Here is a 12002-nt window from a genome sequence, read left to right as displayed (position 1 = left end):
GACGCTTCCCGCAGCCCCCGGGGCTGTGGGCTCAACCGCTCCGCTCGCCGGGCCCCGGGGCGGCGGGGGGCTGGGCCCGGCCGGTGTCCGGCCTCGCTGGCCTCCACCATCGCCCCCCGACGGGCCGGCCGCCGCCTGCGGGGCTGGGGGGTGCGGGGTGGGGTCCGGGGGGATGTGATACGCGACTCCCTGCTCCGCTCAAGGGCACGGCTTGCGGCGGGGCCGAACCGAGCCGGGCTGTGCCATACCACGCTGCACGGGGTGGTGCGCTCTGCTGAGCCGGGCCGGCCCGTGCCCTTGCTGAGCCGTGCCGGGCTGTGTCGGGCTGTGCCCTGCCGTGCCCTGGCTGAGCCGTGCCCTGCCGTGCCCTGGCTGAGCCATGCCGTGCTGTGCCCTGGCTGAGCCATGCCGTGCCAAGTTGTGCCGTGCCGTGCCCTGGCTGAGCCGTGCCATGCCTTGGCTTGAACTCTGGCTGAGCCGTGCCGTGCCGGCCTGTGCCGTGCCCTGGCTAAGCCGGGTCGGGCCGTGCAACGCCCTGGCTAAGCCATGCCGTGCCAAGTTGTGCCGTGCCGTGCCCTGGCTGAGCCGTGTCGGGCTGTGCCGTGCCGTGCCCTGGCTAAGCCGTGCCCTGCCGTGCCCTGGCCGAGCCATGCCGTGCCAGGTTGTGCCGTGCCGCGCCCTGGCTGAGCCGTGCCATGCCTTGGCTTGAGCCCTGGCTGAGCCGTGCCGTGCCGTGCCGTGCCGTGCCGTGCCGGGCGGGGCGGGGCGGGGCGGGCGGCGGCCAATGGTGCGGGGGCGGCGGGCGGGCCAGCAGGTGGAGCGGCGCCGGCTCCATGTGCGCGGCTGGAGGCGGCCTCGCTCCCCGCTCCGCGGCGCAGCGGCTCCGTCCTCCCCCGGGGCAGGGCGCGGGAGGCGGCTGGCGGCAGCTCCCCGGCCGCGGCAGCCCCGCACCGCTCCGGCATGGCTTTCGCCAATTTCCGCCGTATCCTGCGCCTCTCCACTTTCGAGAAGCGGCGGTCCAAGGAGTACGAGCACGTCCGCCGCGACCTGGACCCCGGCGAGGTGTGGGAGGTGGTGGGCGAGCTGGGCGACGGCGCCTTCGGCAAGGTCTACAAGGTGGGTCGGCGGCCGGGGGGCGCTGGGGGCTGCCGGGCGGGGCGAGGCACCTGCGGCCCCGCGGGGGTGGCGGTGTCGCCCCCCGCACCGCGGGCTCGGTGCCGGGCCCGTTAGCTGCGCCGCCGGGGCAGGGGCGGGCGGCTGCTGAGTGCAGCGCTTGGCTTGGGGCAGGGGGAGGGAGGGCGAGCAGCTTTTTTTAATTATGATTTTCCTTTTCCCCCTTAAATCGACCGTGTTCCGCGCGATGCTGTGTCAGGCGAGGGGGTTGCGCCCCGCAGCCCCGCGGGCGGTGCTGTGTGTCCCTGTGTCCCCGCCGGCAGCACGCCCCGAGCAGGACAGCCCGGCTCCCGGCAGCGGGGACACGGCCCGTGCTATGAATGTTTAACCTTTATGTTAAAGGATGGGGGGTTTAAAGGCCAAATACTCGCAGTACTTTGCACTCCGAAATAGCAGCGGGTTTGCTGTTCCCGGCTCTGACACACTGCGCTCCCCTGTGCTGTAGCTGGGGGCGGGGGGGGGGGGTGGGGGTGGGGGTGGCCGGGGCTCCTGGCTGCTTGGGGCACCGTTGTTACACCCAGTTTGGAACTGGGCAGCTGCCTTCCGATGGTCTCATCAGTTTGCTAGGGAAGGTGTTGGCTTCTCCGAACTGGGAAAGAAGTAGGAACTTCTGGGCAGGCTGGCTGCAGGTCAGGACAGAAGTGTTTTATTACGGTGTCCTGGGATTTGTTGTATTTATGTTGTTGTTTCTATCGTATTATTTGATAGAAACTTTCTAAAAAAACACCCTGGGCTCTAAGTGTCCAGTGAGTGGAAGCCTTTGGTGAAGGATCCTGTCTTCTATTACAATGCAGTTCCTAAAAATCATATTTACATCCTTAATGTATTTTTCCTTCCAAAAGTAGCACCAGTGCTTCTGTTACAAGTTTATTTGGTGTTGTGCATTGGAAACCCATTTGTATATTAGCAACATTCACTCTTCTCCAGGATAATTACATGCTTAGGTTTCTCATGCAATGATAGGAACAAGGTAAGCATTGTAAAAGAAATTAACAGGCTTCTGAGACAAATGAAAACGTAGAAGAATAACTGATTTAAATCCTTTTTATTTTAAACATGTATAGCATATCCGAAGTAGGTAACTTTCAGCATAAAGCTACTTTATAAGTGGCTGGTTTAGTTAAGTCTGTTGTAATACCTGAGTGCCTCTGCTATTGACTCCAGCCTCACACCAATAATAAAATTAGCAGGATAACTAGAGGTACTGTAGGCTAAGGATGGCAGCCTGTTAGGTAATAACATCTCATCTCCAGCTACTTCCATCTCCTTTGAATCCCCATTTTGACCCAAATGAGAATATGGGTTATCGTAAATGGCACAGTGAAGACCACGTGTTTATAGCTGGTACATTCAGGCGACCGTCTGCTTTTGTGGTGTTTTAACACAGTTGATCAGGGAGTGGGGGTTAATGTTGTGACAGAAATCAAAGGCTGTTTTATTCTCAGTAAAGTTTTAATTCTCAGTCTTTGATCTCTTCTCCACCTGTTCTCCATCCTGGTTGGCACATGGACATGGTTGCTTTTTGAAGAATTCTCATGCAAGATTTTGTTTGTTTTAAAATGCACAAATTATTTGGGTGCCACATCCTGTAACGCCTTATTTTAGGTAATGGCCAGTGGCATTATTGCAGAAATGTAGTTTCCTGTCATGCTCAGATTTAACTTGCATATTGCCTTCCTCTGTCTTTCTAAATCTGGAGCGCTCCCCAAGGTGGTGATGCATGTAGGATGGAGATGTGAAAGAAGAGGCTTGACCTCTTGTTCTACTCAGCTGCCTGAAAAAAACCCCAAACAAGCAAACTAACCCACTTGTGCTCAAGGAGAATGTAGATGGCCAAGACATGAAGAACAATTTTAATCATTCTCTTTAAGTCACTTTAAAGTCAATTTGCCGTTCACACAAAAGGGATCATTTAGAGCAAGTCTGACTGTTTGTATGGCTGTGAAAGTTTCAGGATGTTTGAATGAAGTTCCTGCCGGTCTTCCGCCCCTTTTCCACACACGGAAGCGTGGGGAGGTGACAGAATCTGCCTGTGCCTGCATCCTGCCCTACATACCATATGTTGTACTCCCTCCAAAGAGCCGATTGTCCCTGAACATTGCAAAAGGATGGGATTTGTACACTGAAGAGGTGGACCTGGGAGAAGTTTAGATATGGATAGAAGAAAAAAATGTGCTTGTTTTACTAGGTTTTGGTTTTATGAGGCTGGGTTTGAGCAGGAGGAAGGAGGGCTCAGCTGGGTGATGGTTTTATTGGGGAGCATTACTGCCCTGCAGAACACTGTCAGGGAACGCTGTCTTGGACTCCCCGTGTACTCGGCTGAGCAAACTTGAACTGGTTTGACACAGCACTTATGAAAGTGGGACAGGCTTAATTTAAATATATATTAATTAAAAATAACAAAGTCTTTAGTGGAGTCTGAAATGTATACATCAGACCTTAAGAAACCTGCAGCCAGTGGAAACTACTGCAATTTCCCTATTGTTATACAAAGACTTTTTTTTTTTTTCAGCAAAGGAGGACCCAATTGTATGAGGAAACAGTGAAACTAGTTGCAGAGGGTAATGAAGCTGAAGAGTAGGAGGGGGCGGGGAGAAACTGTTTCTTTCTAGCTCTTATTCTATTAATGTCTTGGTTTTGGTAAGTCCAGCAGTTATGATAAGGAAGGGATAGCAGCCCATAGATAGTAATGCACTGCATGCCAAATATGCTTTGTTACCCACCTCATCCAAAGCTCGTTAAATCAATAATATTAAATCAGTCATTAGGCCAGGAGCTGGGAGCTGTGAACAGAGCGTGCTAGCCTGGGAAGTCTGCAGCACCTCTAGGGTTGTGGGCCTGTAAAAGTTCCTAACTCAGACCCTTTTCAAACAGCCTTAAGAAAGCAGAGTTCTTTTTCTTCAAAAATGCCCAAGGTACGATCAATAAAATATATAGCTGTGGTTTTATTCGTTCAAAGTCGACATCTGTTTGTGTGTGCATGGGGGGAGAAGTGGTAGCAGCACCCCCAGTGAGCTGCTTTGCCAAAGCAAAGCCATGCGGATCTCGGAGCTGTGCAGATGCTCGGAGCGAAGCCAGCGGTGCAGGCTGCCGTGGGCTGAACGCTTGGAGCTGCTGAATCACATCTCAGTCCTGCAAAACCCATTAGTTGGTGCAGTATTTACTGTTGCAGGTAGTTGCATTAATGTCAGCAGGAATAGGTATGCAAGGGCTCTTCTGGGCATTGAAAATTCACAAGCTAGCAGGGGTGGACTGGATCTTACAAAAGCGTGGGCTGTGCTGGAAGAAGCCCTGGGACTCGTTGCCTTTCTTATGGTGGGATGGTTTTGCTGCACTCATGCCTCTTGTGAAACACTATCTCCCCTTCCCAGGGTGCGCTGATGGGGACACTGGCTCCCTGATAAGGCTTTCTCCTCGCAGGGTGGGGACAGGCTGTCCCCTGCGGGAGCGTGGGCGACTGTGCTGCCTGCAGCCCCCACCGTGGTGGGAAAGGGGCTTGTTCACTTGAACTTGCCTTCAAACAGCTGTCCTTGCCGGCTTGAGGAGAGATGTTGCTGAACCCCATGCCACAGCAAGCCATAAGCGTGCTTTTTGTGTGGTCATTCTCCTTTCTTCTTAACCCAAATTCAGCTTTTTAAGCTGTATCTTATCTGCTCTATTATGGTGGTATTAGTGCTGTACATGCTACAGACTATAAATGCTCTGTTTTGAAATTTGGGTAATAAAAGACTAATTGTTAAATGTTGTGCAGCTGCCTTATAAGCCTGGCTTTCACAGCCATGGGCCCGTTTGAAGGCACAAGACTGTCCCCACCACATGCAGACCTCTCTGCTCGCCAGCTGAACCTGCACCGTTCTGGTTTTGCACGAGCTGGGTCGAGTGACTTGGGCTCAGCTCTTGTCGGTTTGATTCATGGGGGATTTAGCGTGTAATTCCTGGAAAGGGTGCCACAGAGAGATGCTAATCTGTTAAGTTAGCCTAACAAAAAAAAAAAAGGGGGGGGGGGAGGGAGGAAGTTTGATTGTAACTATGGCCACAAAAAAAATACTAAAACCCACAGGTAATATCGAATCATGGCCTTGTCCGTTAGAATAACTGAAAGTTTTTTTCCTAAAATGTTTCAGCTGAGGAGGGAAGAGTAATGGGAAGACACCACTGCTTTAGTTATAGAGCAGTGGTCCAACAATATTAAACCTGGTTGAACTTTAAATTTGATGCTCGCTTGAAACTCACTGAAACGTGTGAAGCTGCATCCCTGCTGAAGTCCAAGTGAAGCTTGTCCCTTGCCCACGGAGCCGCGGCTGTATCTGTGTGGCAGGGGAGAGGGATAGCTCTCCATGGCCTAAATATTTTGATAATGACTTCAGCGTCATGGCCCAGAGCTTGGCAATGCTGCTGACAGTGGGCTGAGCTGTGGGCAGCTGCATGGAAGAGAAAGTTTAGATGAAGGCTTTGAGCTTTTCACCGTCAAGCATGTGGCAATCGTTCCTTGGGAAAATCCCTGCTGAGTGTGTCTCGTGATTTTTTTTTTTTTAATTATTTATTATTTTTTCTTGAATGTGTGGTGTCCTTGGGGGGGAAAAAAAAGATTCTCTTTCTTGGGATGCTGCTGTCTGTAAATCGAGGGTTGTCCTCGTGAGACTCGGGTCAAAGCCACCCTCACACCGTGCGGTCACAGGTTGCTGGGGCTCTGGCTGCGGCGGGTGGCTGTGCTGCCCTCCTGCCTGCACTGCCAGCCTCGCTCAGCCGCAGATCCCCAGGGAAAAGGAATTCAGCTATGAAGAGCAGTCACTATAAAAAAAAAAAAAAAAAAAAAGGCAAGTCTTTAAAACAATGAAGTAACAGGTACATTTTAACAAATTTGCTGTTGAAGGCAGCAGGGGGTGGTGACTCATGTAGCTGTGCCAGGGTTAAGTATGGCAAGACCAGGGGCTCAGGGAGCCCCTGCCTTGCTAGCACAGCCTGAGGGTCAGCGGCTGAGCCTCAGCATCGCCCTGTTGCTGGAGCTGCTTTGCTCCCACTGAAGAGAGAATGCAGTCGCATTCAGGAGCAGTGTCTGCATATGCTGCCTCCAGGATGCAGGGTTGGAAGGGGCAGCGTGTCCCCTGTGAAGAGTAGGGTGATGGCACTAGTGCTGCTGGAGTTGGATTAACTGACTTCTGCCTCCTGGCTATAAAAAAGCACCTCACTCCCACCTCCCAGGCATGTGCTCTTCAAAACAGAATGCTCTTCCCATCCAACACATGGAAACCTTCCTGACATTTTTCCTTCTTGTGCAATTCCCTCATAGTTACCTGTGCTCATGCCCTTATTTAACCAACTGAAATGTTTTATGTGTTATTTCAATAGGCAGGAGAAACAGTGAAGGAAATTGTGCCCCACCAAAACCAGCCGATGCCGATGGACCTCGGTGCTTGCATCTGTTAGCATCTTTGAGTTGCTGCCTGCCCTGTATTTCTCTCTCGACAATCGTGGCCAAGCACAGGCGTGCTGCTGGGGTGGCCTCCCTTGGTGGGCTTGTGCTATGGAGATAGCAGAGGGCTGATCAGGTTTTTGTTTTGCCACCAGGACCTTGTTTATCCGATGCTTTTCCAGCACAGTGAAAAAGGGCTGATGGACAGGAGCGCATACTAGCACTGCCTGGCTGAGCCCTGTTCCCTGGCGCTCGGGCATAGTGGCCGTTCAGCCCGTTGCTCAGGCCTCGGCGCTCTATGTACCAAATCTGCTGCAGAAAGTTGCTAGGAAACTCAGAAATGGTTGCGTGGGGTTTTTTTCCCCCCCCCCTTATTTTAATTTTTTCCCAGTGTTGTGGCATTGACTGAATGAAGACCAGGGCAGGGATGCTTCTCTTGGGGCACAGCACTCTTCTAGGGGACCAGTGATTTGAAGGATGTTTCATGCTTCCAAGTTCTAGGCTTATGTAGGCTGAAGATGTTGGATCCATGTGGATCTTCCCTCTCCTCAAACCCTGCCTGGGTATTTGCTCACTTCTTGCTCACACCAGGACCATGAGGTCCACTCAGTCTCTGTAGGTGGGTTATAGCGGTTATAGCACAGAAGCCTCTTGCTGTTGTTGTGGCCTCTGCTGCCGCATTTGGGGGTGAGGCCTGAAGCATCACGTGGAGCTTTTCTGCTCCTTGACTAACGTACTGCTGCTTGAGCTTGTTATCTCTCACCCACTTCTTCTGGGCTGTTGTTGAGCTTTTGAGGCAGGAAAACGTGTACGTGGCATGCTTTGGTCACACTTTTTCAGCACGTCTACATAGAAAACAAGTCCTTGGTCATAGCTTGAGCTCTCTGGTGATGTTACTTTCCTTTGCCTCTAGTTCATAAAACTGGAGGAAGGCATTTCTGCTTTTTTTTTTTTTTTTTAACTAACTTTTTTGACTTATTTTGCAAGCCACTTCCACTTCCCCCTAGCCCTTGCAGAAGTTTTGCCACAGCTGCCAGAGCAGCAGCCCTGGTTCAGCCTGGTGCAGTTGGGGTCCTGCCTGACCCGATGCCCGAGGGATGCATGCCAGTGGGGGCTGCTGTGTGTACCAGGGGCTGCTAGGTGAGGGCTGTACCAGCCTGGCTGCTGCACCCCTGCCTGTGTGTCACCCGCTGGTCTGCTGGGTGGTACCAAGGGCTGAAATCAGCGTTTCAAAAAACCCCACCAAAAAACCCCAAACAAAAAAACCCAACCAAAAAAACAGGCTTCATATACAGTGACAAACTGAAGTGGCTCTAGGGAGCTTGTTGGGCATGGAACTTAATTAAGCTCCCATTGATTATTTGACAATAATACAAGCACTGACTCAAGGCAGTCTATCCTGTGTTTGTTTATTGATGCAGGCGGCTCAGGCAAAGTTCATCAGAAGGCAATTAACCATTACATAATCCCTGAGAAATATGTAAGTGAGCAGTTGCTTGTATACAAAGACACACAACCAGAGTATGGTGCAGGGGGGAAGTCGGAACGATCAACCCTCAAATACAGCACCCATTGAAAGCACCAGGCTTTTTACTCCTGGTTCTCTAACTTGGTGATAATCTGAAGAATCAGCAATCCTGCTGTGGAGGGAGGGCTTACAAGCATGGGAAGAGTAGCTTGCACCAAAAAGATGGTGGCGTGATATGGCAGACTGGCTTAAAAAGGATCATCCCTTGGCTTGGGAAGACACTGCGGATGAGCAAGCCTAGCCGAAGCATTTGGGGCACACTTGGTGCTAGCTCTCTCCTTTCTGCTAGCGAGTGAGAGTTCATACAGGGTTTTCCTCTCCCTCACTTAGAAACTGCTGTGCCTTCGGCAGCGGTCCTGCCCGAGGAAGGACCGAACAATCCAGCCTTCCGGTAATGCGTTCTTTAAAGGCTTAAAATAGTTCCTGCGTTGGTCACGATCTGGTTTTCACAATAGCTCAGAGGGTGAGTCACAGGCAAAGGCCAAACAGCCTCTTCTGTCACCTGAACGGGCACCTCTCGCCCTTTAAATCAACAAGCTGAGCAGTAGTTTCTCTATGCCTCTGCCTTATAAGAGTAAATCCTACTCATTCCCTATTCCCTGGTATTCCCAGTGTGTTTGGCAGTGTCATGGCCAGTGCCCATCTTGGTCCAGAGGACTCCAGCAAGATCCTTTGCCTTGTATCCTGCTTGGCTCCTGGCATGGCTTTCTGGAAGCGGTTTAACGGATAACTTTTAATAAGTTTTCTTTCATGGAATGCATGTTCCAATCCTGTTTCTACAGAGACCTGCCCACTGTGGTCTGTGAGTGTGTCGATTTGCACAAAGGCTGGTAGTGGCCATGAGGGCTTTTCTGGTTTTAAATGCCAAGATTGTAATGAATCTAACAGCTGCCAGCAGAGTGCCCAGGATGCACTGCTGAACTATAATCTGCTCTGTATTTTTTTTTTTTTTTGGTGCTAATTAGCACTCCAGGGATAAATTATCCATGGCATTAAAGTGGCGGAGCTAGAAGATAGAACTGGATGTGTGCTTTTGACAGACCAGCCATAGGTCATAGACCGGCATCAAACAGTTTCTGTTCTTGGATCTCACCAAGTGGTCCTTTCATTTCTATCCACAAATTTCACTGGAAAAAATGAGAAACAGCATGAATTCTTCAAAGGCTGCACATTTGGGGGTGTTCTACCTGAGAATAGAATCTCTCTCCCCATCTCTCTGTCCTTGATATGGAGTTTTGCTGGGTCGGAGACCCTGTTATTAGGCTGGGATTTGCAGAAGATTTTGGATTTGTAGTTCAAACTATTTTGCAGGATGATTCCCTTTCAGCCGGTGTGGCTAACCAACTTGGTGTTGGCAAGTCATCCTAGGGTGCTTTTTTGATAGTTCTTGGTTTTTCTTCTTTCCTCCATATCATTGTCTCTTCCTTTCTTTGGGATTTAAAGACAAACAAAGCAGCCACCGTGAGAGAAGTTTTCATTTCCCTAGCTGCAAGGTGAGGGCATCCACCCCCTGCCAAGGTACAGGTGAAGCTGCAGAGGGGCTGGTGGCCCCTTTTCTTCCTTTCCACGGCTCCTGGAGAGCGAGCAGCAGATGCTGCCTCTTCCCAGCCTGGTGCTGTGTGTCCCCTGGCCGTGAGGGGTATCAGCCAGGCCTGCAGGTGACAGATTTGGAGATGCTGGTTCCTTCTGCCTAATGGCTAGCTTGGCTTTTTGAGGTCAGAGCAGGCTGTGTTTTGCTTTGTACCCATGTCCTGGGGCAGATTCTGATCTACTGCGCAAAGATAGCAGAAATCAGGAAAGGGCTTTAAACCCCAAAGGATCATCTCATGCCTGGGATTCTGAAACCAGTTCCCAGGGCTGTCAGCATAAGTATTTGGCCTATTTGAGAACCCAACACACCTTTCTGGAAGAATATCTGTGTTGTAATACATTGTGTGCAGGAAAATACCAATGGAGAAGCTGAAGAAAATTGCCAGATGTGAGTTACAGGGAGAGTGCCTGGTGTACTTGGCCAAAATCTGACGCTGCTTGTATAAATCTGGCTGGCTGTGAGCAGCTTTTGGAGCTGGCTGGCTGCTGCGACGGGCTGTGATGCAGCCGTTTGCCTGATGGCAGGCAGCTGCCATTCCCAGGGAGGCTGCCGGGAACGTGGCTGTAGCCTAGTGTCAGGGCTGGAGGACGAGCAGACGGAGAGAAAGAGAAGGTGGAGAAATGGACAGAAGCTTCTTGGACTTCCAAATCTCTTGTGATGATCAATGTGACTTGTTCCGCTCGGTTCAGGAGTGCCCGCACCAGCCGGTGCACATCTCCTGGGTTTGGGCTTGGGGGCCAGGGACCACTCAGGAGGGTATGAGCTGCCCAGCCTCTACGAGTGTTGGTCCTCTCAAGGGCAGCTGTGTGGGGCAACCAGCCTCCTCCCCACGCTACAGTGGGCCAGCCCGGAGGAGACTAATTTTCAAAAATCTCCCATTAAACCTCACAGTCTCAGGTCCCTTTCTGCTTCAGCTTCTGCCGTCCTGCAGGGCTGTGGGGCATTTTGGTCCCTTCTGGGAAGTGCGGTGAGCGCGCTGATTTGTAGCAGTGATATTATCACAGGACCACGGAAAGTACAGGGTCTGTGCCCACACCATCCTCGTGGCATCCCTACCCATGTGAGCTTGTTTCAAAAACTCATATTCTTGCATCATGAGTTTGTGATGTCCTGAGCTGACTTCTCCTTGGAGATGGTGGTCTTTGCTTCCACTGGTGTGACCTCCCTGTGCTGGCTGGCCTGGGGGGACATGGGACAGTGCAGTGCTCCTCTCCCTTTGGGGTGGAAGCTTATGGAATGCCCTCCCTTCCCAAGCTGCATCCCCTGCTAGGATGTGTGAGGAAACGGAGATGGCTGGGTAAACACTCTCATTTGGGGCAGTCCAAGGTGGTGGAGAAAGGTAGCAGCTAATCCCGTAATGGAGATATTTAAAGGCTGGGCGTCAGGCAGGGTATACATGGGCTTGTATCTAGAAAGGAAGCGATTGCTGGGGGTTGCTGGGTTGCTCACCCGTTAGTCTTAGGAGTAACGATGAATGAGGTCAGGCTGCCAGAGTGAACATATGGGCTGTGGTCTCTCCCCCACCCACAGCTTGCAGCCTGGTTTGCAAAACTATGTCCTCCAGCTCAGCACCCAGCACCCCTGCATGCCTTAGCAAGCCCAGGAGGGGTTGGGGGTGGCAGCGTGGCTGCTGGGGTGGCTCCCCCAGGCTTTGGGATGAGGATATGTTGGTTCAGACCTCTCAGTGGGAGATGATGCTGTGGGGGAACTGGGGCACGCTCTGCTCCTGGGTTTTTTCAGGTGCCTGCAGGGCCCCGGCATCCTGGAAGCGCTGAGCTGGCTGGGACCCCGCTGGTGGGAAGCGTGCGATGGCTGACCTCCAAGGGAAGCCCCACCTCTTCTCACAATATTTACTTCCCCTCCTTGGACCTCTCCCAACACCATAAGTGCAGAGCAAACAGTGGGGCACTTCTTGCTCCGATTTGGAAGTGCTGTGCTTTTCCCTGTGCTTTTCCCCATGCTTGCTCTGCACCACATCTCTCCCTGCCCCGTTCTGCGTGCCCTCCTCTGGGCATCTGGCAGCAACTGGGTAAGAAACAAACCAACCTGACCAAAAGACACCCCCTAATTCCTTCTGAAACCAGTGTGGGCTGCCGCCTTCCATTTGGGCAGTGAGCCCAGATGGAAATGGATTTGTCCCCTGTTGTAAAGACACGGCTGTCCATGCCAACTTGTGAATGCAGCAAGTCTTCAAGACCCAGCAGAGACTCAGGGTCTGTTGTTTTCCTCCCTCCCTTGTATGGTTTTTCTTTTATTACTTCCCCCTCCTCCCCAGCCTCTTCCTTGGTACACAGTTA

The 12002-nt window shown here is 51.9% G+C and overlaps 1 protein-coding gene across 1 annotated transcript in view; it reads left to right on the top strand.

Annotated features, from left to right (window-relative positions):
• Positions 1-842: 842 nt before the first annotated feature.
• STK10 (serine/threonine kinase 10) overlaps positions 843-12002 on the top strand; it is a 52531-nt gene continuing 41371 nt past the window's right edge. Inside the window, 1 exon segment of the mRNA XM_037397393.1 lies at positions 843-1116. Within this exon segment, the coding sequence (XP_037253290.1) occupies positions 961-1116 (156 nt within the window). The 5' untranslated portion in view covers positions 843-960.

This window comes from Falco rusticolus, chromosome 8 (genome assembly GCF_015220075.1).
Source record: "Falco rusticolus isolate bFalRus1 chromosome 8, bFalRus1.pri, whole genome shotgun sequence".
Taxonomy (NCBI): domain Eukaryota; kingdom Metazoa; phylum Chordata; class Aves; order Falconiformes; family Falconidae; genus Falco; species Falco rusticolus.
This window is presented reverse-complemented; position numbering and strand designations above follow the sequence as displayed.